The sequence below is a fragment of the Neolamprologus multifasciatus genome, chromosome 17 (genome assembly GCF_963576455.1).
Source record: "Neolamprologus multifasciatus chromosome 17, fNeoMul1.2, whole genome shotgun sequence".
NCBI classification, from domain to species: Eukaryota; Metazoa; Chordata; class Actinopteri; order Cichliformes; family Cichlidae; genus Neolamprologus; species Neolamprologus multifasciatus.
In genome coordinates this window covers 34,823,797-34,851,276 of record NC_140455.1, presented here as the reverse complement: position 1 = coordinate 34,851,276, position 27,480 = coordinate 34,823,797, and the positions used below count along the sequence as shown (strand labels likewise).

Here is a 27,480-nt window from a genome sequence, read left to right as displayed (position 1 = left end):
GATGTTTATGGACTGTTGTTAAAAGAAGAGGGGGAGCTACATAGTGGTAAACATGAAGATGCGTACGTTTTCTCAGTTTATAAATTTAATGTTTACTTTTGAATAAACTATAAGCTTTTGAGATTTGTGAATGATTACTATATGTCTTAACATTTTCACAATTTGTCATTTGTAATTTAAAAGGTATACTGAGTTGTGCTCTACTAATCAAAAGTTCAAAGCTTTTTCTACTTTCTAACCGACATTTTAAATGTAGGCGTGTAAAAATGTGTTTTTGATGTCTCAAATGAAAAAGAATATTCTACTTATCAAATACACAATTTTGTTTTCAGCAGGTACCTTTAAATCATGGCAATTTCAAAACTCTCTGACCCTACCCATAGCCAGAGGGCGTTGACCTACAATCTCCTTGTCTGAAGATTTCTAAACAGCTCTAATCCATGTAGTAAATGATGAACTAGACCGACTCCTTACTCTGCAGGACAACAATCTTTGGAATTCCACTTGATCACTTAATGATAAATGATTTTGTTCATTCAGTCTGACCTTGATAACTTAAGGTAAAGGTTTTCCACTGAAGACCTGATGGGAGGTCAACGGTTGCTTTGTGTGTTTGAGTAAGTATAACTCAGGCACGATGGAGGTTTTTGTTCAAAAATGACCAAAATTTTTATTGACATTAAGAAGTACCATACTCCAATCTCTGTAAAGTAGGTAAAAACAAGCATGTACTCAAACACGGGTCATCCATGACTAAAGGCTGGCAGCTGGACAAAGAGAATGCGTTGAAACATTCAGAGTATTGCCAACACCAAATGCTGGATATTAATAAAGGCTTTAAAGCAAGACCTGGTAGCAATATTAAGACATACTTTTACACTTTTTCTCAACGGTTATTATCTGTGGGTAAACTTCATTTCTTATTCATTAAAAAATTGCAAAATGTGAACATGTCTAAATACCCTCTACAGAAACCTTTTGTGAAACATTTAAACTATAACGAACATGTACATAATTAACTCGTTCAAAATGTTCTCGTTCTCTTAACTGGGACTAGTAGGTTTGAGTCTATTACTCCAGTTCTTTCCGACCTGCACTGGCTCCCCATTAAATATCATATTGATTTTAAAATCTTATTGCTCGCTTTTAAAATCATAAATAATACCGCACCCAGCTGTCTTACTGATCTCCTCAGCTTAGATCAGCAGGCCAAATGCTCCTGGGGCGACCTAGATCTCGGCTTAAGACCAGAGGTGACTGCGCATTCGCCTCTGTTGCACCCTACCTCTGGAATAATCTCCCTCAAGCTATTTGCGCGTCTGATTCAATTAAATCTTTCAAATCTCGATTAAAAATTTATTTATTTAGCCTATCCTTCCCGGCTTCCTAGAGCTCGCATTTGTAAGTGTGCTGTAATTTATCTTTTTGCTCTGATTAATGTTTATAATGATTTAATTTCATTTCATTGCCTTTTGGCTTGTGCCTACTGTGCCTGGTGTATTCTTGGTTAGTTATGTCTCCCACCTGCCAATATATTTGTATCTTTTATTGCTTTTAATTGATTCTGTGAAGCACTTTGACATACCTCTGGTTTTTAAATGTGATATATAAATAAAATTGTAATGTATTGTATAATTTAAAAAAAATACACTGAGACAAATGGGTAGGAATCATGATGAAGTTTATTATGGGGTTTTTACATTCAAGAAAACTTCATAATAGCGAATCATTCACTTTATTTCATATAAAACTGATTCAGCATTTACTTTATATAAGGAAAAACATTTTAATACGTTTAGTTTTCATGTGACAATCTAATGGATAATTCTTTCTTTCATCTGAGTTTTATTTTTCATCTTGAGCCAGAAGATCTACAAGCACAGCTGGTGATGTGCTTGTAGTAGTATTGTCTCGTACTGAGGTCAGAGCAAAGCAGAGTCACTGGCCTCCTCTCTGATATCCAGTCCAGACAGTATGTGTTGCGCTGCTCCAACAGATCACCATCTAACTCCACCCTGTTGCAGAGGAGAATGGGAGCGGGTGAAAGTGGGATAGAAGAGAGAAACAAAAAATCTAAATTTCAGAAAAATATCCAAAGTTCGCACAGAATTCATACAACGAATCTAGATGCACTTTTCTTTGGTTAGTGATTATGAAGTGAATAACAAGGGCCTCAAATGCATTAATTTGCATCATCACTATTGCTCATCTCACCTTGGCTGAGATTCGCATTTCCCCTGACACACAGGCATCTGCATGACAGTGGTGCAGTTATCTACGGTGATGTTGAGGGTGGACATCCTAGCAGCACAGCCCTGGTTACCTGAAGTTTGAAGTAACAAAGTAGAGGTGGAACAATGTAAAGAGTGTGAAATTAAAATAAATAAATTATAGCTTTCATTTCTATGTGAAATGTTAGATTTAGGGTCTGACTTACATGTAAAGCAGCAGTGTTGGTCATCCCAGATTCTGTCCTCCTAGAGAAAAAGCCCCACAAGTTGTAAACTTTAATTCTTGCGCTTGTTCACACGGTATTTAATTGTAGTTTCTAAGCATCTTTTAAAAGTAAGTGTTTCTTTCTCACAGTGCTTGTTCTGACAGTGTTATTCTATTGTTATTATGTGACATTTAAATATTGAATATAAATAAATTCTAACACTTTAGCTTTGAAAAGCTCTGCAAATAAATGTAAGTACTGTGCAAAGCTTCACTGATATGAGCTTATTATTGTAGAAAATCAATCTAAGATTTTACAGTTTACTTGAACATTTTTACCTCAGAGCAGCTTTCATTGGAGCAGACTTTGGTCTCAGTCTGAATGCCTTCTTTACTGCACTTCAGTGACCTGCAGGGATGGGCAGGATCTGTCCACCGATCTCCCACCTACATGCACAAAGAACATTTTTAATTTAAAATGAAGAATCAGACAATGGTTGACAATGATTAACAATTTCAATCAATTTAATACAAAGAGACATTACAATAAAATTCAATGCAGCATACCTTGTATATCTTCTCATTATAACTGCAGGTCTTGTCAACTGAAAAAAAAAAGACACGTTTTTGTGTGTGTGTTTGACACACACAATTTTGATATGAAACACAGGTGTTATTAAAGTTTAACCTAACATTAGTTAATGTGATTTGCAATAAATGTGTGTGCCTAATATTTCATGTCAAAATGTTTCCTAAATTATTAATTAATTAAGAAGAGGCCACTTTAGGCTTCTCCCTCAATACGAGGGGTCACCACAGCAGGTAGCTGCGTTTGAGTTTATGCTGGATCCTCAAATGGGGTTTGTGTCTCCAGCTGTGAACTACAAACCTTTTACATTCAAATGCACAAATAAACAATATGGAGCCACCTATTAAACAAATCACCCAAGCAAACAAATTAAAAAACAACAACAAGTAACTGACTCTTCAAATATATTTGGGGTCACTAACAACATCAAAGATGCAGCTTCGCACAACTAAAATATATCTGCTAATAGATATAAGGTGTTGTTCTACATGTATTTGTGTATTTGTGTATTTGTTACTTGCTCTTCTGCGATGCATTATCACATAATTGCCAGTTGAGATTTGGAAGTATGAACATGTATGCCAAGATATCAGCAGGAATCTCTTATAAGATATATAATATATATGATATTTTTGAAGTATTACCAACAACAAAGTTTGTGAAAACTACTCCAGAACTACTTCTTAATGAATGATGATAGCCATAGGTATGGAAACTGGTATTGGTGGAATCATTCTACCATGCCTATTTTTTTTAAACTGGTAAACTGGTAAAAATGAAGCTTTGGCTTCTAGTTTGGAGTAATCATTGCTAAGAACTACAGAACTCACTTGTTGAGATTAGACTGTATTTTAAGTCAGGGTTAGTTTGTCAATGCAAATCTTTCCCTTTCATTGTCATATTTTCATCATTTTGTGCAACAAATTCCAACGAATTAAAAGCTGAATATTGTGCTGACATTTTGTCCTCGCTTGGAGATAATTTAAAAAAATGGCAATTTATGAAAAAAATCTAAATTTGCAGTCTTGTTTGACCTTATAGTTATGGAATATAATAATTAATTGTTTGTTTTGTGGGAGGTTTTGCAATCATACACTGCAAAATCTCCAGTGTTAAATTGACACTAGAAAGTGTCTATATGTGTCCACTCTTTTGAGTGTTAAATTAACACTTTTGACAGTGTTATATTTCTAACAGGAAGCTAGTCAGTGTTGAAGATTAACAATGGCTAACACTGAGCAGTGCTGATTTGCTATCACTGGAAAATAACTAAAAATGCTAGTAATATTTCAGTGTTAGAAAAACACCACTGTTAGTCATTGTTAATCTTTAACACTGACTAGGTTACTGTTAGAAATATAACACTGTCAAAAGTGTTAATTTAACACTCAAAAGAGTGGACAAATATAGACACTTTCTTGTGTCAGTTTAACACTGGAGATTTTGCAGTGTAAATGGTAAATGGTCTGTATTCATATAGCGCTTTACTAGTCCCTAAGGACCCCAAAGCGCTTTACATATCCAGTCATCCACACATTCACACACTGGTGATGGCAGCTACATTGTAGCCACAGCCACCCTGGGGCGCACTGACAGAGGCGAGGCTGCCGGACACTGGCGCCACCAGGCCCTCTGACCACCACCAGTAGGCAACAGGTGAAGTGTCTTGCCCAAGGACACAACGACCGAGACTGTCCAAGCCGGGGCTCGAACCGGCAACCTTCCGATTACAAGGTGAACTCCCAACTCTTGAGCCACGATCGCCCCAGTGTACTTCAAATATAACTTCCAAATTGAGTGTACAGGAAAGGAAAATACCTGGAAGTTAGACAATGTTAAGCCAGTTCATAATATACCCAACCCCTGAAAAGTAAGTTTACTTACCAGGTAATATTGGAAAATATTGTTTGTTTTTCTACAAAATTACCAAGAAATTATGCAGTGCTTTAAATTACTTATGAAGTACTTAAATTGACTTATAATACAATCATTTGTTTTCTGTAAAATTCTGATTTGTTACCCTCTTGTTCCACTTTACCTACTTTTAAGTATTTGTACTTTATTTAAATATATTGTCATTTTTTTTAAAGACATTGAAAATCTGATTAATTACAGGTGAATTACACCTTTAATCATGGGCCATATTAAAGATTGTTACCCAACATACTTATTTGATAAGTACGGCTAATGTGATCACCAATTTTAGGAACAGCGCATTACCTTACTTTGTTGCAAATACATTTGACTAAAGCACATGTCATTACAGAAATTCTATAATTCTAAAAGATACTGAAAACTTAAAAAAATCAATCATTAACTGAACTAGAAAATTAACTAGAAACACCTTTACTTACCACAAATCGCATCACCGCAGCAGGAAGTGTTTATCAAAACTGCATTGGGGCCACAGAGGGGAGCTGGCTTAGGAGGTGGTGGAAAGCACTCTTCAGTCATAGTCTGGTTGTTACATGTACACAGTTTGCAGTTGGACTGCCAGACTTCACCAGGCTGAAACACACATACAGAAATATTTGTAAATCTACACTCAGAGGTAATACTAATACACTTAAATTGTTTGAGCTAAACTGTTGATTACAGAATGCGTCACATAACAGCAGCATCCCTGTGGAAATTTGTAGCTTTTACTTACAAGTTTAGGTTCTCCACTTGGTCCTTTGCAATCTTTAGGGAAAAAAGAAAGAAAATCCTTTATTTATCTTCCTGTAAAAGACTTCAAACAAAAATTGTCTAGGTGTCATTGTCATCATCTTAGGCAATACAACTTACAGGAACAAACAGGCAAACAGATGTTCGAGTGATATCCTGCTCTGGTCAGGTTGCTGGGACAGAAACAACCTGTGCTTTTTTTTTCAAGCAAAGCTCCTGGATAGCGCACGCTAAAAAGCCAGAGAAAAGCATGAAAATGGTGTAAATCTTCAGAATAGTATATGAAGGAAAGACATATGGAAATTACTAGGTGCAATCAGAAAACAGCTTCCCCAATAAAAATCTAAACATATCTAATTTCAGTGTGGCCAGTAATTTCTTTGAGCAGTAATGTACTACTTCCTGATAGCGTTGGTTCTTAGACAGCTGAGTGGGAGTAACAATATGACCAGTTGCACTGGATTTGCTCTATTGGTGACCATTTAGCTTGAACTTTATTTTTGGTGGAAGAGGATGAAGACATAAGGAGTCTAATCTTAAACAAGAGGGTGGTTGGTGAGTGAAGATTGTGTTGGGATGGCCAACAAACACATTGTTTCAATGCACCAGACGTGAAGCTGCCAGACACACCAAATTTCAGAAGGTATCCTTTAAATGAGATTCCTCAGAAAATTATAGTAAAACTCAGCCTTGAAAATCTTACGCTGATTAAATTCATGGTGCGAAACTCCACTGATTGTCAAACAAGACAGTGAGGTCACATTCAGAACCCAGTGCATTCAAGCATTTACACTGTGGACTCTTAAAAAGTGCTGTTTGGCTCCTTGACATAAAAGTTATTCCAGTTTGACACAGAAGTTAATGCAAGTGGTAAAACTAGTCTAAACCTAGCCCCCCAGGAGGCTTTCCTGATGTGCCTCGGAGAAGACCACAAAGAGATCAGTCTTATATGACCAAGCTGATTAACTTTTTATCTGCATCACACCAAAAGTAAAGTTTCCTAACCCTCCATAGCAGAAGTCATCCAACTTTGTGCTGCATTCTCTGTAAACCAATCCTTCTGGACATGGCACATCTGAAACATGATCAAGGACACTGAAGTTAATAATACATCAATTTAAATTAGAACTTGCAAAGAAAGCAAATTTATTCATAAATCACTTAATTTCTAGCTTTACTGGTTTGCCATGTTAATTGTAAGACAAAAAAAAGACGATGCATACCACAGGTTCCATTGGTCAGTCCTCTCCAGTCAATACAGAAACCAAAGCTTTTACATTCTCCTGCAGCTTGCTCCAGAGATGAGCAAGAACCATTTAGGTTCCTGCATGAATCAAACTCACAGTTCTTCTTTTTAAGGTTTAGATCCACGTAGTTGCTGCAGTTTTCAAAGACACTGGAGAAATGGAAACAAAGTGAATTTAAGAATATTTGCTGAAATTATACACAAAGAGACAGAGAGTCACACACTATTACAATTAATAATCAAAATAAAGCAGTATATAACATGTACATTTATCATGAAGTACACTTGAAGCAGTTTTAACACTTGTAAACAAATCCCTGATTAGTAGGCTACATTCATGTGTTGACCTTACGGGTGGAGTAGAAGTTCACATAATGGGTTTGGAGGGCAGGGAGGCGGAGGTGGGGGAGGAGGTGCTGAGGTTGGCCCAGGAAGACAGGGTACATCCCTTGGTGCAGAATTACAGGCAGGCTTCAGAGGATCTGGATACACCCAGTCATAGGCCGTCTTATCACAGCAGCTGTCATCCTCAATCTGCCCTCCTTTACGAATACACGATGCTCCACCACACACACCTGGAGGGAGAATTGAGAAGTGAGCTCTGATAAGCTTATATATATACTTCTAACACACCTCTAGCACTCCATCCAGTACTCACCGCATTGTCCCTGGGTGTTATTGAGGAAATGCTCCATGGCCAGGTTCACAACCAGGGTATAGGATGGAGTGAGGGAGACATAAGAACGAATCTCTGGGAGATGAATTGACACCATGTACCCCGTGGTCTCGAATCTAAAACCATTCTCTTCATATGGTGCTTGGACTGTCACATTGTTCAGTGTAGCCTAAAGTATAATAACATTATCATCAAAATTAGCTTCTCAGTTACAAAATGCTGTATAATTACTGAATATGGATGCATGATGAAATCCTACCTGTACTACAAACAATTGTGTGTTGATGTTGAGTGCAGCTACATTGTTTTGATATTTCAGAATGAGTCCTTTGGCACAGGAGCCTTGCAGGCCAGGCATGCAATAAAAGTTGTCCACAGCAATGGTCAGATTATGACGTGGTGACTGCTCCTCCACCAAGATGTAGGAGCACTGATCCAAGAAATCAAAGGGTATTCCTTGGAAAGAAACATAGTGGGGATCCCCAAACAGCTCGCAGTGACCTGGGAATGGGATACCAGAAAGAATAAAAACACAATTTGGATTTCAGCTGAAAATAAGAATCTGCCAAAATGCCAACCTGAGCCAGCTGCACAACTCTAATAATGACATTCTGGGTTAGTCAGTCAGTGGTATGGTCACTTACAGTCACATTTCCATGTTTCACAGCATCCATCCGAGACCTTTACGGCCCGTTCTCTGGGACAGGGCAGAGCTGTAGACTTTGGGCAAACCACTGGGGTCAACTCTATCTTTCCACCAACACAGCGCTTATCAAAGCAGTCCTCTGTCCATGTCTCCCCACAAATCCAGCTTTTTTTACTCTTCAGGTCTACACATCTACAGACTGGTGCAAAAATACAGAAACATTGATTAGGTTATTCTCGTGAATGACTACTATGATCATAAATGAAAATGTCTGGTTGGTAGTTAGTTAGGTGGTTGTAGACATAGTAAATATTGTGGGAGCTTCTGTGCTGGTAGCAGTCATACCTGACGTTACTGCAGTTGTTGCATTGGTTGCAAACGTGCTTGTCGGCTGAAGTGTTCCAAATGTTGTGGAAAATACTGACAGAGATATAATATCGTTTAGGTTACTCACATAAACGACTGCTATGATAATGAACAGTGCAAAACAGATACATAAGATTTACCTTGGGAGTTGTTCTGAGGTGGTGTTGTTGTGATTGGGGGTCCTGTGTTAATTTTGGGTGTGGATTCTGTATTAATAGATGAAAATGTTGTGGTGCCTACTGAAGTGCTATGGGTTCCCATTGTTGTAGCAGCTGTTTCTGTTATTTCTGTTTGTCCAGATGTTGTCACAGTATTAGTTATCAGTGGCGACGTAGATTTAGATGTTGTTGATTCAGAGTGGGAGGTAGTAGGTTGGGTGGTTGTAGTAAATACAGTGGGAACTTCTGTGCTTATTGCTGTCAGATCTGAGGTTACAGCAGATGTAGAATTGGTTGCAAAGGTGCTGGTGGACTGAAGTGTAGTGACTGTTGGTTGCGTATGTTTTGTCGATGGTGGAGGTGTTGAGACGTATGTTGATATAACTGTGTTTGTCGGCTCTGATTCTGTGGCCCATGTTGTTGAAGCATTAAATAATGAAGTACTTGTAGGTAGGTAAGAGGTTGAAAGGACAGTACTAGCAGACTCAGTGGGAGTCTCTGTTGTAGACTCTGTTGCTGTTGTAAGGTGTGTCGAGTGAGTTGCGGATGTTGAAGAAGTTGACAGTGATGTGGAGAGTGTGCTGATAGTGGCTGTAGTTGTGTTAGCTTCTGTAGGGGCTATTGAGGTAGTGGTGGTAGGTAAAGTAGTTGTTGGTTTAGTGGTGGAAAGTTCAGCAGTGGTGCTGGACCCTGTGGTTCCAGTTGTAGTTTTAGTAGTTGCTGCAGATGTAGTAGTGGGCATTGTTGACCATGACCATGTTTCGCTGGTACCCGAAGTAGTTGTAGTGTTTGGTTCAGAGGTGGTGGGGGACCATGTTACAGTAGTAGTTGAAGTAGCTGTAGTTGTTGGCACAGGAGTTGTTGATATAGCAGAAGTGTAGGGCATTGTTGACCATGTTTTACTAGTAGATGAAGTTAGTAGAGAGGTAGCAGTGGGTGTCGACCATGTTTCAGGGGTGGTTGAGACTGTGGTAGTGGTAATCACTGGTGTAGTAGTAGAAAGAGTTGTTTCACTTGTAGGTGAAGCAGTTGTTTTGAGAGATGTTATTAGTGTGGTGGTAGTTGTGGGCGGAAGTGCTGTTGAAGTAAAATTGATAATAAGTGCAATTATTAAAAGAAGGATCCATAAAAGCACATATAATTTAAAAAAATGTAATAATATTTCCTTGTATTCTCAATTATTGCATTACATATGTTTGCCCTCACTAACGTTTTTAACCCATTATCACTCCCAACTCCTCACACGTAGACACAATTAATCCCATACACATCACATTTTAACATGCTAGGTATTACTTTATATTTCAGCATAGAGGATAATTTGATAGATTTAAATAGTAGTCTCACAATGTCTGAAATAGAGACAAATTTTCTCTGCTGGTTTGTAATGTAATGTCACTCATGGTTACCAAGGAAATGGTGACAAATCTAGTTGAAGATGAAAATCGAAATTCTCTTTTCAAAATGTGGATAACATGTTTTTCTACAACTAGCCAAGTTATGTTGCTCCCTATGCTTTTACTATCTCTTAGCCCTGATTGGTCAGGAGTCCTGAACAAGCACCAATATGTTGTGAGTTAGAATTGAAAATGAATTGTTTTATCGGCCACATATAGTACACACATGAATGTATTTTTTATACTTACGACATTTAATTGTTCCATTTTCACAGGAGCTGAATAAAATAGGAGAGTAAGAAATAACCAGCCGTCAGTGTAACTAACAACACAACTTCATGACGATTGCATGGAAAATATAGATATTTGCATGCCATATATATTGTGAATGTGTCAACTTACCATTCAAAAGAGTTTATTTTCACCTCTTGTCCAGGTTGTACAGTCGTGTCATTAAAATAACAAGAGCAGTTCCTCAATGTGGTACAATCACCAGTATTCTCATCATAGTATGGCTTTTCCTTTGGACATCTGGGGTAGCAGCCTTTTCCAAAAAGTAAATATACTCAGTGGTTTGTGCAAGTTGAACTTTAACATGTTAGACTATAACTGAGAAACATTGGTTACCTTCCAGCTTCTGAGTGAAGTCTTTGCCACAGGTCAGAATCCTACCACAGGCTTCATAATGCCAGCTACACTGGCCCTTTTCATTGTAGTAGTCACAGTAGACGGCTAAGATGTAAATTATCACAGTTTATGTTTTATGTTTGTTGTATTCAGTGTTTTGTAACCTTCAAAAAACATTGATCTCATCATGCAGATTGTTGTACATATCCTTTGATAGTGCCATATCTATTGTCGCTCATGAGTATATTGACAATAGCTAAAATACAATAAAATAAAACTGAAATTTAACATTAAGCAATGCAGGGTGTGTGTTGTCAAGAAGTGAAGCACAGAAAATAATTTATATAAGCTGGACTGATGATTGGCTGACGACATGCACACCTTATGTGGGGAAAAAGCTTAAAACTTACGGCACATATCAGGTGTCCTCCAATCTATGCAGACGTCCTGGTCACTGCAGGCCTCTGCATAAGCTGCCACAGCTGTGCAGAAACCCAGGAATTTCCCTTCAAACTCACAAGAGCAGGATTCCTGCACACAGGCATGGTAGTAGGGCTCTGGATCCACCTGAGGATCAGTAAACATCAGAGTTGGGAAGTACCTGACTGCAAGTTGTACTTCAATCACAACAAAAATGCAGATGTAATGTTTAACTTTTACTGGCATTAACATCAGCACAAAAACTTTTATTATGTGGCTTTCCATGGTTGTTGTAATGTGTGGGTGGCTCAGAACCTTTATCCACAAAGTATATTATAAATTCTCGTGAAAAGTTTATGTGCATAATAACATGCCTTTTTAAGGGGCATGTTTTGGAACAAATTTCAATGCAACACCATCAAAGGCTGGATGCTGATGCCTTAAAGGTCTAGACAAGCTCCTTTTTGTTCATAGTTTGTTGATGTTGAGCATTGTTTTTTAATTTGTGCTCCCTTTCATCTACTAGTTTTCATTGCCCTAAGCAGTGCTTCTGGATATCCATGTGCACCAAAGTGTTTTCCTTGCTGCACCTAGAAATGCCTTTTAAGTCTAGGAACTCAAAAATTATTATAATGTTTGCATTACAATTGTTATCAAAAAGCTGTGGAGGAGGGTTTTTTCTCTTTTTTTGCCCAGTTTAAAAATATTTGTTAGGAAAGTAAAAGCAAGAAATGTTATCACTTCAATAGGTTAATCAAAATAGCTGCAATGCTTATTAAATTTAAAAAAGAAACTGTAATCTAATACATTTTGACAGCAACACTGGTATCAAATTTTCACCGTATACAAAATAAAAGTCCCAATCCTCTCTTTGCGACTCTGCTTAAAAAGTAGTTATTTTTAAGCAAGCAACTTGTGTGCAATGTAAAGAACATACTTTCAAGTGACAGTCTTTGAAGGTGCCTCCTTTAAGGATCATACAGCGCCTCTGGGCCCAGGCCGAGCAGTAGGAATTGCGTTCACATGGAAATATCTCAGTGGTCACATCAGTACAAGGGGGAGTTGCTGCCTTCCAGCTGTTGCCAAAGGCCACTGGACTAGAAACCACTAAGAACAGAGTTTTGTTTTTAGTTTGAGTGTCACAGGTAAAGTGTTGGTGTCACTGCAAAGACACCACCCCTAGCAAAAAAAAGGAGAAAAAACTGACTGGTTTACCTGCTGAGCCACTTATCTGCAAGTCATTCAGCTCATTGGAGTCAAAATTCCCACAGAGGCCACACACTCTGTTCTGCAGGTGAGACGGTTTGAAAAAGAAAATGAGTATAAAAAGTACACAGTGGATATGTTATTAATTCAGTTCTGCATTTTTGAATTCAACTTCTCCTCTCCTTTTCAAGCTTTATAGTGAGGATAACAGTATTCTACTACAGCAGTCTCCAACCTTTTTTGCGCCACGGACTGGTTTATGCCCGACAATATTTTCATGGACCGGCCTTTAAGGTGTCGCAGATAAATACAACAAAAGAAAACTACCGAAAAAAAAAGAATTTATTCATAACACACGTGAAAAGACCAAGGAAAACCGAGTAAACAATAAAAACAATAAAAACGATAACAAAATAACGCTGAAAACCGATAAAAACCCTGAAAACTATACATTTCACACCTGAGCCTCAACTCTCGCGGCCCGGTACCAAATGACTCACGGACCGGTACCGGTCTGAGGCCCGGGGGTTGGGCACCGCTGTTCTACTACACAAGAATGGTCCTGTTTAAAATCCTTCTTAGCATTTTTATTACTCACCCTCCAGTCTGGATGAAGTTCTACGGTGATCCGGGTGTGTTTGTCCCATATTAGAGTTAGACCTTTGCTGGGCACTGAGATTATGATATAGAGTCCCACTGTGTGTATTGTGTAAAGTGGATCTTGCTGCAAAGTCCAGCCTTTTTCGATTTGCTTGGTCACTCTCATGTCATTCAGGATAAGGGTGACTTTGCTCTGGAAGAGCAAGATAGAAGAACAAGATAAGGGATTAGTTTACTGTTATATGGGCAGCTACCTCATAATGCACGCCATTAATTCTGCAGCATCTTATGTTCCATGATTCATGAACGACTTGAGTAAATAACCATCCTTTGACTGAGTTTGATCATTTCTAAGTAAGACAAAAAATACACTAATAAAAATTTGCATAACATGACCACCAAATAAAGGTCAAGGAATATTTAGGGATAGAACCACTTACCTGCAAGTCCAGTATGATGGAGCGTGAACAGGTGAGTGCCTCATCACAGCAGGGCACACTCTCCACTCGGAGAGAAAAGGTGCCGTTTTGACTTCTGCAGTAATCCTGAAATCGAAAAGCATGGTTAAAACTTCTTTATTATATATCAAAAATCATGCATTTTGTTGTAGTTATAATGTAGTTATCTACATTATATATAAATTTTATATCATGCATGTGAACACATTCATGTTTTTTGATTTTTCTGGCTCTCACCTCTACAAGTGTGTACTGGCAGTGTCCACCAAATCGATACCATTTAGCGTCAAAGGTCTGATAATGTCCATTTCCATAGACTTGACATGTCCCGGGACACGGCTCGTCTTTGCAGTCCCACTGACCCTGACCACAGACACTGCAAGATAAAGTCATAACACTGAGTTTACAGAAAAACAAAACTTGGCGACTGAACCGGTAAAGTAGCGTTACCATTTTTTACAGTTGGGTTTAACAGTCTCTCCTGCCCTGAAGACTTTACCACTGTACACACAGGTGCAGTTGTCCCTTGATACACAGTTTCCATGGTGATCTTCATATTGATCATGTGGGCAGTAACAGCCACTCTCACAAGTCACACTGGCAACCTGAAAATCACACCAACCTGAAAATTACACCTTTGTGAGGAGCTCGCGTGTTTATTCTAATAACTAAAGATGAAGCCACATTTAAATACAAATGGTAATAATTATAAATATACATACCAGTGGTTTGCTGAGACTGTCGCAAGTTTTCTGAGCTGTGTTAACTGGGTATTCTGAGCAGTGCACGCACACCTTTCCATTCCTGCAGCCTGATGCGAACAAATTCATGTATTAAATATATTTCTGAAAGTTTGATATAATAATATGTTTACTGCAGTGACTCTTGCTCATATAGCAATGTATGTCTAGTACAAAAATATAATCTATTTACCACAGTCCTTGGAGCACTGCAGCTCTCCATTCTTACAGTTGCTTTTGAAAACACAACATACGATTAATAAAACTGGAACCATTGTATTTATCATACACCATCAGTTTCATGCTGATACAAAATGTATTTGATCAATTTGAAATTCCTTAAAAAAATCTTTAATGATCAACTCACCACTGTCGTCCATCGATAACAACAGGTCCTGGTGGCGTTATACCGCCGTGATGATGGCAATCACATTCAGTCTTCGGTGTACAGATTTGTCCTTGGTTCAGGTGGGTTCCTTCTGGGCAGCCACAGCCCTCCACGGGAGCGTCTTCCTGCCCACAGCGAGGATCAGGAGCAGACAGGGAGCGGCATGTATGGTTGCAAGCTCGCACGTTGTAGGAGAACTCTTGGTTCTTTTCACATGTCAGTGCTGTGACAAAAATATTTTGCTTATACAATGCATCCTGCAAAAACAAGGCAGAAACTGCCTACATAAGACTATAAGTCGTGTGCAGTAAAAGGAAAACATATTTGCATTTTTAAATGCTTACAGCAGTTGGTAGCCTTCCTCCAGTCACCAAGTTCAACTCCAAGACTGGCACATGCTTTGGCATAGTTGCCCAGAGCAACACACAAGCACTGGACCAAATTGGTACCACAGTTACAAGTTCTTAGGATGCAAGCCTGTAAAAATATAGTCGAAGAGTAGAGTAGAAATATATGCACCGGGGTAAGGAGTCAAACAAAAATGTATGCATCTGTATGATCAGCATGTTCGCCTTAAACTGGTTTAATTTTATATGCATAATGCAGGTTTAAGTTTTCAACTTGTTAAAAAGTTTTAAATCAATATGTCAGCACGAGTTAGCTTCAGCAGGTTCTTCAGATTTGGTTGAGTAGTAAAACAATCTTACCGTATGGAACTCATCAGTTGGGATGTAGCCGTGGCACTTTGCAAATATCCCAGCTGGGTTGTTCAAAACCGAACACTTTTCATCAGCAAATATTTCTGCAGAAATACATCAAATGCTAAAATAAGTAATGATTTTGCAAAACAATTTAATATAAATTGTGTGTTAAAGACAAAAGATAAAAGCATCTTCTCATCTGTGAATTTATAGGACAGTCTACTTTATATGACTGATTGATACCGTTGTCGGTATTAATGCAGGTTGGCGGTATGTTCGGCGTACAACGGCCCACGCTCCAGGACAGCGCAAAAAGTTCAGGTGAGTTCTCGATGATCCCGCTGCTGCTGGTGAAGTCATCTGTGGTGTCTTTGTTGTTGTTGCCACAGAGACCTGAAAGACAGACTTATTCTTTTGTCTCAGATTTTTAGAACATTTCCTGCTCCTGCAGCCTCCAGTTTGCATAAATCAATTTTTATGGTAGAAAATTTGAACATTTATAATGTTTGCTGTGAAAACTGCACATATTTAACAACTTGTAATTTAAGTGCCATTTCTAGAATTCTGTTATATTTGGGTTTTTGTGGTACGGCTTGTGATATTTAAGTGAAAATAGCATTTTCTTTACATTTGTGACTAAGAATTAAAAAGTAATAATAATAATAATAACTTTATTTATAAAGCGCTTTCAAACAAAGTGCTGTACAACTATTTGAAACTAAAAAGATAAATAATAATAATAATAATAATAATAATAAAAGCGATACATAGTAATACAGGTAAAAGACACAATACAAGTTAAAAACAGTAAAAATGTAAAAACTAAAAGCCATAGAATTAAGACTTGTAAGATAAGGTGAACAAATGTGTCTTCAGCTTAGTTTTAAAAACCTCCACAGAGCATGCCTGCCTAACATCTTGAGGGGGGGTGTTCCACAGAAACGGGGCATGAAAAGAAAAAGCTCTCCGATTGTCTTTTTTCTGGCTCTAGGAACCTTTAGAAGGCCAGAGTCCTGAGATCGGAGAGCACCGGATGGAACGTAAAGATGTAAAAGGTCGGAGAGGTATGAAGGTACCAGTCCGTTTAAAGCCTTGTAGGTGAGCAGCAGGACCTTAAAATCTGCTCAAACCTGACAAGGTAGCCAATGCAGAGATCTCAGAACCGGGGTAATGTGCTCAAATTTCCCAGTTCCTGTTAAAAAGCGAGCAGCTGCATTTTGCACCATCTGTAGACCTCTGAAACTTTTCTTTGGTAGCCCAGAAAGAAGAGCATTACAATAATCAATACAGTATTCTGTATGTCAAAATTTCTGCTGTGAAATCTTTACGCAAATTGGAAGAACTGAGCAGAAGGCTTGGTTGTTTCAAGACAGAATAAAATGCTTGTTAAGCTACAAAAGTCACATAAAGTTTAAAGTTTGAACTAGAACGTGTCTGTGAAGGTTCTCAGTCATCCAGGTCATCGTAGTCAAAGGAGCTTGCAAAGAAAAGCGTCTGGACTTCTTTAAGTTACTTGAAGACGTTTCACCTCTCATCCAAGAAGCTTCTTCAGTTCTAAGGTCAAATGGTGGAGAGTCCCAGATATAAACCTAGTGGGAGTGTCCCCCCACAGAGGGACAAAAGGAGCCCCTGATGATCCTCTAATCGCCTGAGCCAAGGTGTGAAACTGGGTGTGGGTCCCAATCAGCCAGAGTTTCGGGTGAGTTCATTGTGAAACCTGGCCCCACCTTATCATGTGAATTCCTGAGGTCAGATGGCCCAGGATGTGAGTGGGTGTTAAGGCGTCTGGGAAGGGATCTCAAAACTGGATTATAGATGGCAGAGAGTTGGTGTCGTAAACCACCGCCTCTGTTCAAAGATGGTCGCTCACAGTGGACATAGATGCTTCTTTCACTCCTCTTTCAAACCATCTGTCCTCTCTGTCCAAAATGTGAACATTGGCATCCTCGAAAGAGTGACTTTTATCCTTAAGATGCAGATGGAGTGCTGAGTCTTGTCCTGTGGAGGGACTCTCCACCATTTGACCTTAGAACTGAAGAAGCTTCTCGGATGAGAGATGAAACGTCTTCAAGTAACTTAAAGAAGTCCAGACGCTTTTCTTTGCAAGCTCCTTTGACTTTGAACTAGAACATTTTTCTGTTTTACCAATAATTTGACAGTTCATAAAATAAATCACGATAAAAGTAATTCCAGGTTTAGTGTGTATTTGTAGACTAATGTACTAACCTGAAATCGTGCCTGTGTGGTTTCCAGGTGGTGTAATGTAAAGTTGGATTTCAGGAGACACCTGGACTTGAATCTTCATACCAAAGGATGTATGGACTTCAACATACATAGAGGACTGCCAGAAAACCAGGGCATGATCTAAAAAGTGAGAGAAATTAGTAAGAGATTTGGTGTTTATGTATCAAAACCATTCAGTATATATTATGAGGCTAGCAGTCTAACTAGCATTCTTTTACCTACCAGACTGATGAAGTTCAGTAATTTCTTGGTCTCCAAATTTAAGCATACTGCGTGTGAATGTGTACATTTCCTGCAAATTCCAAATGACGTGCATAATCAGGCTCATTTTTCCTCACTACTAATTGATTTGATAGTTTGTATAGTGTGTGGGATATATACCTGGAAAATCTGGAGAACGACTGTTTGTATAGATGCATGCTTCCCAGAAAATTCAACATTTATTGTCCAGTTTAAGCCCTGCATGTGGTCATGAAAACAACTTAGCATCACAATCATGCACAGTTGTCCTAATATCACATATTTGTGCTGTAGGCTGTGTGTTTACCTGTGAGGCCACATATGTGCATTTACCAGGAACAACATATTTTTTGCCATCGAATGTTGTTACAAATTGCCCTTCAATGTCACATCCGCCTAGGCAGGAATTCTCTGAGCAATGCCATCCTCCACCATCACATGTACTAAGGACAAGAGTTTAAAATGTTTTAAAAACTTCTAAACACTTTTATGATTCTAAAGTTAAGGTTTTTTTATGTATTAAAATTACAGTATTATTTTATTTTATTTTTTGGCCACTTACCATGCCTGACACTTAGTGTTACGTATGTCTCCAGTTAAGTAAGTCCTACCAGAGAAGACACAGGAGCAGCTAGGCACAGTCACGCAGTGGAAGTCTTCTGCGTGATCATCAAGCACCTTACCTACAATATAATTCAGTGATTTTTTGATGATGAGTTCTGATTAGTTTCATGTGACTTACCAAGGCAAAAAACAAAATACAGTTCATAGTATTCACCCTTTGGACAGACACAAGTGCTGGTGATAGCCTGGCTGGAAAAGCTGGGGTTAGGGTTGGAGCAGCTGGGAATAAATGCATTACCCTCTTCTTTATAAACCAGGTCTCCAGGACACGTCGGCTCAGCTGCATTCATAAAAACAGAAAGGTAAATCCATCATGAGACTAAATGAAATGTCATCCTTTATCCGTAAAAGCATAAAAAATCCATAAACAAACAACTTTGCGACTACTATTATGAAGCTTTTAACCCTCTTTAAGACTTTAAGAATGATGATAAATGATCACCTACCACATTTGGTTATAGCTCTCCATTTCTGCCACACATAGCTGTTGTTTCCACAGTGCAGGGCAATCTCTTTGAAGAAAGCACAGCGAACGGATTTGCTCTTTTCAAAGCTGTAAATGTTCTCTTCACAGAGTTGGATATAATATGGTGTTTTAACTTGCAGACACTCCAAAGTGTAAGAAAAGAAGTCTCTGCATACCTGCAAATATCATTGGAGGAACATTAACATTTTAGACTAACATCTTTTGTACGGCAACATTTATACAATATGATTATATAACTGATCGATTCCTGAAAACATGAAAACAAAAACAAAGGAATAAAGAAAAGTGGATTTAAACTATGAAAATGATTGAAAAAAAACTATTGTAACATCAGCTTACTGAGTTAGTGACAAAGACAGGATCTCGCATTTGACACGTTTCCTGGGTAAGCTCGCTCTCTGTTATCAGCTGCTGCTTGTTGCCTGTTTTCACAAATAAAATGTACATTCAACTTTGAACAAAATATGCAAAAACAAATGTTTTATATTCCTAGAGATTGTATTTATCTTTTCTCATGAAAGTATGATACATAGAATTTTTAGAGCAACATACTGAGCTGGAAGAAACGGATGACAGCAGTTAGGTAGGGTCTTGTGCATGTCAGTAAATTAATACCAAATTACTTTCTGTACCAATTACAACATTGCTGCAGACTGAAACAGCCAGAGTGCTGGCCAGACTAGAGCCCAGAACACTGAACAAACAAATGAATATGGCAACAAAGGCCCAAAGTTGAGCAACTGAAAACTACTTAAAGCAAGAATGAGAAAGTATTTCACTTTTAGAAGTTTTCTTCTTTTTCTTCTTTTAAGATGGCCTTCCCAAAGACTCAGCCTCAATCTGACTGAATATGTCTGGACTATGCTTAAAAGTCCATACCAGGAAACCAGAGACGAGGTTGTATAATGTATGTAAAACTGTCCTAATCTTCCTCTTATTTACATCTAGCATAACCGATAGTATATATTAATTATAATTACTATTGAATTAAGGCCTATATTAACCGCTATTTCAATTATTTCTGCTAACACCAACATTATCATACCAGCTTTATTTATAAAGCACTTTAACATAAAACCAGGGTTCACAAAGAGCTGTACATATACAAATAGCATAAACAAACAAACAAACAAATATAAATAAATAAATAAAATCAAACATGTTAAAATAAATTGAGTCAACCTCTTAAAAGAGTGCCAAACGCTTCAGCAAATAAATATGTTTTAAGAAGCATTTTAAACTCAGAAAGAGAAGAGGCCTGCCTAACATGCAAGGGCATGTCATTCAACAACTTTAGAGAAGCTACAGCAAAAGCACGGTCACCTCTAAATTTATACTTAGCTTTTGGTACCTTAAGGAGCTGCTGATTGGTGGACCTAAGGGAGCAGGCAAGTGTATATGGCTGTAGTAGCTATGAGAGTTGGGTGCAGGGGGCATTTAGAGATTTAAAAACAAATAAAAGAACTTTATAAAGGATCCTAAAATGTACAGGTAGCCAGTGGAGCGAAATTAAAATGGGGGTAATGTGCTCAGACTTTTCTGTTTCAGTTAAAAGACGTGCTGCAGCATTTTGCACAACCTGCAGATGCCTAATCACTCATCACTAACCCCACAATAAAGTGCATTACAATAATCTATCCTAGATGTAACAAAGGCATGGATTACTGTCTCAAAAAGCTGCTTTATTAAGATGGGCTTTGTTTTGGCTAATTGCCTCAAAGGACAAAAGCTAGATCTTACACAGCTCTGACCTGGCTTTCAAGTTCAAGATCTGCCTCCATTTTAACTCCCGGATTAGTGATGATTGGTTTAACATACTGTGACAGGGAACCAAGATCCGTTTAGTGGTCTCAGAAGTGCCACAAAAAAAACATCACTACTGTTTTATGCTCAATAAAATGCAGTTCAAAGCCATCCAGGCCCTTATTTCATTAAGACATTTGAGCAAAGGGTCTACAGAGAAACCATCCTTTTTAGGAGGGAAATAAATCTGGGAGTCATCGGCATAACAGTGGAAAGAAATCCCATGTTTCCTGAAAATAGAGCCAAGTAGGAGACATAGGGAGAAAAGAAGGAGGCCTAAAACTGACCCCTGTGGTATCCCACATTGAAGAGAAGCAGCAGAGGATACAAACTCACCAAGTTTCAAAGAGAAAGTTTGCTTTGCCAAATAGGATCTGAACCACTGCAGTGCAGTACTCATAACCAGAGATGGGCAGTAACACGTTACTGTAATCCGATTACTTTTTTCAAGTAACGAGTAAAGTAAGGGATTACTAATGCAAAAATGGTAATTAGATTACCGTTACTATCCCATAGGAACGCTGCGTTACTGCGTTACTAAAACCGTGATTTATTTTGCGAGAATGTCTCATGACAGTGACGTAAGCGAGTGCGACGTTGGTGACAACAGCTGTGTGCAGATCAACAGTGGATCATATACTGAGTGCGGGAGAGAGTATGAGCGTGCAGCGTTTAAAGCGTGGAAGTACTGACCTTACTTTAAGTTTGATTCCATAAAAAGTGACAAAAACATTAGTGTCCGTTGTGCGTGGGAAGAAAACTTCTTTTTACACCAAAAAAACCCCCTAAACTTCCAAGCAAGCACCGAGTAGCTACGACGTAATGGGAAATTCACAGAGAAACTCGAGGATTCTTCCACTGACCGCTGCGGCACACCTACACCAGGGTAAACCTCCGCCTACCCCACTCCTGCTTTACAGGTGAAAATAGAGCAAAAGGACCGCTGAGTCTTTGACTTTATTTTCTGCTGTGTTTTACTTGCATCTATTTGTGAGTGTTAACATACACACACACACAAAAAAATATTTTATGTGCTTTTTTATGTAGAAAAAGTAGAATTGGGCTGAAAGATCTATCGCTTTATCACCTATTCAGGTTGTAAATCGTGTTTTTAAAAAGTAACTAAGTAACTAAGTAATTAATTACTTTTGAAAATAAGTAATCAGTAAAGTAACAGGATTACTTTTTTGGGGAAGTAATCAGTAATTAGTTACTGATTACTTTTTTCAAGTAACTTGGCCAACACTGCTCATAACACCCACCAACTGCTCCAAACGGGAAATTAACATTTTATGATCCACTGTATCAAAGCCAGCCGTTAAATCTAAAAGCACAATAATAAACCACAGTCACCTGAGTCAGTTGCTAAAGACACATCATTAAAAACTCTTAAAAGGGAAGATTCGGTAGTATGTAAAGCTTTAAAACCAGCCTTTTCTTCACTTGTGTACAATATTGTGCTGTTGCTTATGTTATTAGACTGATACTACAGCTATTAGTTGTTAGTTTATTTGTGCTGTAGGTGACATACTTGTTACGTTGTTTTTTCCACACAGTCCAGTCATGTCAGTGCTCAGCTCTTGCTGCAGCTCCACCTGAACAGCAAATCACATAGAAGCTTTAGGAATTCTTCTTAGGGATTTATAGTTTCTGTACATTTGCCTGTGTTTAGGCTTTCATACATTATGTATCCTCTTACCCACAAACTGTCTATTCCTCCAGGTACACTATGCCAGGTGACAGAAAGTGGAAGCAATGAGCTCCTCAGTTTAGTGTAGATGCCGTACTGAAAAATATGCTGGTAGGTGTGATCGTATGGAAGGGAGACACTGTAAGAAAATACACAAGGGACATCTGCTCAGAGATGATCGGAGGTCTCGCTTCTTCAGTTTTGGAAAATAAGTGAAAGACAGGAAAAAATAATGCAAAACAGCCTTTGCAGAGAGTGAGAGTATCTAGCGAATAGAATATGGTGAGAATATGGTGTGTTTTTTCATTAAACTCAACCACAAAGACAAACACTTAATAATGCACAGTGTCCCAGGGCCAGAGCTAATAATGAACTAGCACTGATGGTAGGAGTGCTGAAATACCTGCGAGCATGATCGGCTTGGTTAGGTGGTTAATGAACTAAAGGGTTAGCACTTTGCTGGTGCCTCACATGGTTACGCTAACTGGTGTTCTGGAGCCAAAAAATGAGTAATTTAAGATCAGATGTTAAAAAACAAAGATCAGATTGTGTCTCGTGCAAATGATATTAGGTTTCAAAGTCAAGCAGTTTTCTTCAAATGAAGCACTAACTTAGTGGATCCATATTTGAGGACAAACCTTTTCTTCTCCACCAGGATGCTTCCATTCTGCAGAACAGTCCGGACTTTGTTCATTGTGATCTCGACTTGAACCAGCAGCCCGCTGTCTCCTCGCCGTATGGTGATGTCGTATTCCACACGATTGTGGGTGAAGCGGGTGAGAGTGAACGGGCAATTGGACCTCACGTAGTAACCCAAGCCTTTGAAGGGCTGGACGACTCCACTGCCATACGTCCTGCAAGTAACTGATCGTGGCAAAGTTAAGTTGCTTACAAATTCATCGTTCAGAGATGGACAAGTGACCAAGTAAAGTAATTACTGTAAAAAGGATTGACTCTCTAAAATTAAGTTATTAAGCGACGACACTGACTTATACTCACATTTCTGAGTTTCTTTTGTTGTCACTGATCCACCGGTCCCAAAAACTGAGATGTAAGGAAAAAAGACAATGTAATAACACTTTAATAACAACATTCAATTACAAAGAAAAAATACAGTGCATCATACTGTAGACAGGACAGTATACATCAACGTTTTTTCTGTAATGTTTTTCTAAGATATAAAGAAGGAAAACCATAGTAATGCATGAAATCAATATATAACAAAATAGTTACACTGCTTTGATTTGTTACTTATTCTGCTTAAAATAATTAATTAATATTCAAAATATATAAATAAATGCATGGTACCTGAGACCAGTAAAAAACAGACAGACAGCATCCGTTGCTGCGGGGTCATTTTCTTCTTTCCGTGCAAGTGCAACCAGGAGGATGTGCCCAACCACCCCACTCCGTCCCTTATATATGCAACGTCCATACATACACACACACTGCATGAATCACCACCACAGCGATGTGTGAACTAACATGCACACACCGGCTTCTTTACCAGGAAACTAAAAATTTCAAAGAAAATATGGTGATTATGTAATAACAAGGAAATTAATACACAATGCTGAAAAAACAGCTAATTTAAAGCATGCCATTAATCTATGATATAAGGTTACATCAAGAATTCAACAATTCCCTGCACTGATATATATTCCTGTGGGAAACTGCTAGTGTTGCGTATCAAAGAATTTGGCAAAGGAACCCAAAAAGTAATTGGTTCACAAACAAGCTAAAAAGCAGAAACTTAAGACTTTAAATCTTGTGTTTCCTTGTTGAGCAGGTACCACAAATTAGAGGTGCACAAATCCGTGGGTTTTTTTTTACATTTCCTAAACTGGAAACCGGTAATTTTGTCATGATTCATTCCTTCAGCAAAAAATAAGGTACTTATTGCCTTTCCTTTAGACAGCTAAAATAATAGCAATATGTCAACTCCATCCTTAATAGGTGAGATATTAAGTATTGCATTATGTACAAAGAGGGATGCCTACTTTTAGCAAACTTCACCAGTGTTGAAGGTCAATACACGACAAACAGAATAGAATGAAAAGTGAGCGCTGGTAACTGATGAGAGTGCATGAACCAGGATGTAGTTAATTATTTTTCATTGCTAGATCGGAGGGAAAGCACCACAGAATCACAGAGATGCCCATCAGATCTTGCATCAGATGACCTCAACAGGTCACGTAATAGGGTGAGGCAAGGTCCCACAGTGGGGTTTTTTTCTTTTCTTTTTTTTCTAATAAACAATCATTTATATTTCTGAAAGAATTCTTTGTTTACAGCATTTTTTCACGCCTGCCTAAAACTTTTGGACAATACTGTATATCTAACAGAAAGTCTGTCAGAGTGTCTACTATACAGTAAATTATAGAGTATTTGGTTTGATATGTGTGTTGACTTTTGTATTTTTAGGTTGTTATTGTTGTTTGCTACTGTTTATTTGCTACTTATAGTCTATTTTTTTCTTTTTCTTTTTTAACCTGATACCTCTAGTGCAGTGGTTCTTAACCTTGTTGGAGGTACCGAACCCCACCAGTTTCATATGCGAATTCACTGAACCCCTCTTTAGTGAAAAATAAAATAGGATTTTTTTCAAATTCAAGACGTAGATATGTTTTTTACTGGTGCACAAAATGAGCCATGCATGTCACAGTGGAGGCTCTGCCCAAACCCCTGAGACTGACTCACCGAACCCCTAGGGTTCGATCGAACCCAGGTTAAGAACCACTGCTCTAGTGGTAATGACCCACACGTTTTTTCACACCTTGGGCCATGTGGACTTAAAGAAGTCTAGTCACTTTCTTATCCCAGCAGTTAGAATGTGAAAGGCAGTGCACACTCTTAAAAGGTTGCCAGTGTTTTGCAGGAATGCAAAACTATTCAGTGGTAAATATATTTTTCTTTTAGTTACTTCCTGTTGTACTTGGTGAGTTAGTTAGAACTGCAGAAGTTGTTTGTTTTGGGGTTTTTTTTGAATGTGCACTCTTCTCCATTAAGTGCTTTAGCCAAGTTAGCATATGCACAGCATACTCATCACAGGTGGAACCAGGAACACTGACTAGTTTTGTTCCTTTGAAAACCAAACACAGCCACTATGTATTAGACCTGTGCTTTCATGTAATGACAAGTCACAACACCTCATCTGCACATGATCCTGGAACTTGGTGATCTGGATTTAAATGTATTCTTGATTGCTTATAATTGCTGTTAATAACACCTCTGCTGTTTGCAGGTACACAGGCCACTTGGCTTAAAAGGTTGTTCAAAATACTACGGTCTCTTTCCTGTTTTACTCTTTTTGAAAATTCTTCACACAAAGACTGGGGATAGAGTTCTCTTCATTCTTTCCTTTTGTTCCTGTAATTCTATAACTTTACTTGAGCTAGCCTATCCATTCTAGTGCAAATACCATATACAGTGGTGTGAAAAAGTGTTTGCCCCCTTCCTGATTTCTATATTCTTTGCATGTTTGTCACACTTAAATGTTTCAGATCATCAAACAGAATTAAATAGTAGACAAAAATAATACAAGTAAGCACAAAATGTAGTTTGTAAATGAAGGTGTTTATTACTAACAGGGGAAAGACCCGATAACTGACACAGCTGGTCTCAGTCAAGAAATCTCTTAAACACGACCTGCCTGACAAAGTGGAATAGATCAAAAGATCCTCAGAAGCCAGACATCATGCCACAATCCAAGGAAAATTCAGTAGCAGATGAGAAACAAAGTGATCAAACAAAGCACTGAATCTTAACGTGGCTGAGTGAATGTATGGAAACCAGCTTGGACTTTCCCACCAATTGAGTTCAGCGAAAGTGGGAAACAGCATCTCCAGTTCCATCTCCCTGTTCATCAGCTTCCCTCATGGCTGTGTCCTGAGCCCACTGCTGTTCACATTGCTGACACGTGCATCGCATCATCAGATAACATAACAGTGGGACAATAACGACCTGTCCTACAGAGAGGAGGTGAGTTAATTGGTGGACTGGTGCAGTGTTATGAATCTGTTCCTGAATGTCGAGAAGACCAAGTCCTCACCATCAGACCTGAACTCTTCAAAACACAGCCCTACCTGTGTGAAAAAACAGTAATTTTTTCACATAGGGCCATATAGGTTTGATTTTTTTTTCACTTTCATGATAAACACATTTATTTAGAAAATGCATTTTGTGTTTATTTGTGTTATCTCTGTCAAACACCTTTTTACTCTTTGCTATTTGTATTTTTGATCTCACCAGTTAAACTTTTTAATTAAGACTTGGTCAAAGAAGGAAATTTCTCAATTATACTAAATACTAAATAAATAAATAAATAAATACCCAGAGAAAAGATACTTTAAATCAGGACATGTGTCTCCATTTTCTGCTGCCACCTGAGGCTTGGCAATGTGACAGCCTATTTGTCATCTGCATTTCTTACTGCTGGAAGCAAACAGTGCACTGGTTAGATCAAATGGAAACACAGTGAAGAAACAGGAGAAGCAGAGTTGTAAATAATGAAAGGAAGGTGCACAACTCAGGGTACTCGTTTGTGCACATCTTAATCTAATATTTTCTCCTTAATAACCATTACCAAAACAAATCATTCTGGTATTTAAATAATAAGATTGATGGTGTTGAGTAGGGTTTGTTTTCATGGTTTCTTTGTCTCCATTCGTAAGTCATTATGACACGTTACAATGTGTAGAGTTTTGTCCATATAATATTAAATTGCTTAGCTAATTATAGGCCAATCTCCAACCTTCCTCTCATATCAAAAACTCTAGAAAGAGTAGCTGTCAAACAGATTGTCTGCAGAAAAATGCCTTATTTGAAGAGTTTCAGTCAGGTTTCAGAGCTCATCACAGTACAGATTTAGTAAAGGTTACAAATGATCTTCTTGTGGCCTCTGACAGTGGACTCATCTCTGTGCTTGTCCTGTTAGACCTCAGTGCACCTTTCAATGCTGTTGACCATTAAATTCTATTAGAATGGTTAGAGGATTACAGGTACTGCGCTGCAGTGGTTTGTATCGCATCTATCTAATACAGAAGTTCCCAAAGTGTGGGGCCCACTGAGC

The 27,480-nt window shown here is 38.3% G+C and overlaps 1 protein-coding gene across 1 annotated transcript; it reads right to left on the bottom strand.

Annotated features, from left to right (window-relative positions):
- Nucleotides 1-20: 20 nt before the first annotated feature.
- On the bottom strand, nt 21-27,470 carry muc5e (mucin 5e). The gene is made up of 45 exons (XM_085137967.1): nt 23,718-27,470; nt 23,409-23,453; nt 23,048-23,273; nt 22,419-22,548; nt 22,251-22,314; nt 19,256-19,338; nt 18,876-19,071; nt 18,584-18,709; nt 18,368-18,488; nt 18,113-18,248; nt 17,947-18,024; nt 17,788-17,857; nt 17,548-17,685; nt 15,565-15,714; nt 15,328-15,422; nt 14,965-15,097; nt 14,600-14,843; nt 14,426-14,466; nt 14,215-14,303; nt 13,943-14,097; nt 13,730-13,868; nt 13,475-13,579; nt 13,033-13,227; nt 12,444-12,516; nt 12,166-12,335; nt 11,219-11,375; nt 10,809-10,913; nt 10,584-10,725; nt 10,431-10,459; nt 8,767-9,861; nt 8,606-8,680; nt 8,259-8,459; nt 7,874-8,115; nt 7,597-7,783; nt 7,291-7,513; nt 6,916-7,088; nt 6,698-6,767; nt 5,813-5,922; nt 5,676-5,707; nt 5,380-5,533; nt 3,004-3,041; nt 2,776-2,883; nt 2,438-2,477; nt 2,215-2,323; nt 21-2,015 (listed from the first exon to the last, which is right to left on the bottom strand). The coding sequence occupies exons 1-45, from the start codon at nt 23,842-23,844 to the stop codon at nt 1,853-1,855; spliced, it is 6,582 nt and encodes a 2,193-aa protein (XP_084994093.1). The 5' UTR covers nt 23,845-27,470; the 3' UTR covers nt 21-1,852.
- Between the last annotated feature and the right edge of the window lie 10 nt (nt 27,471-27,480).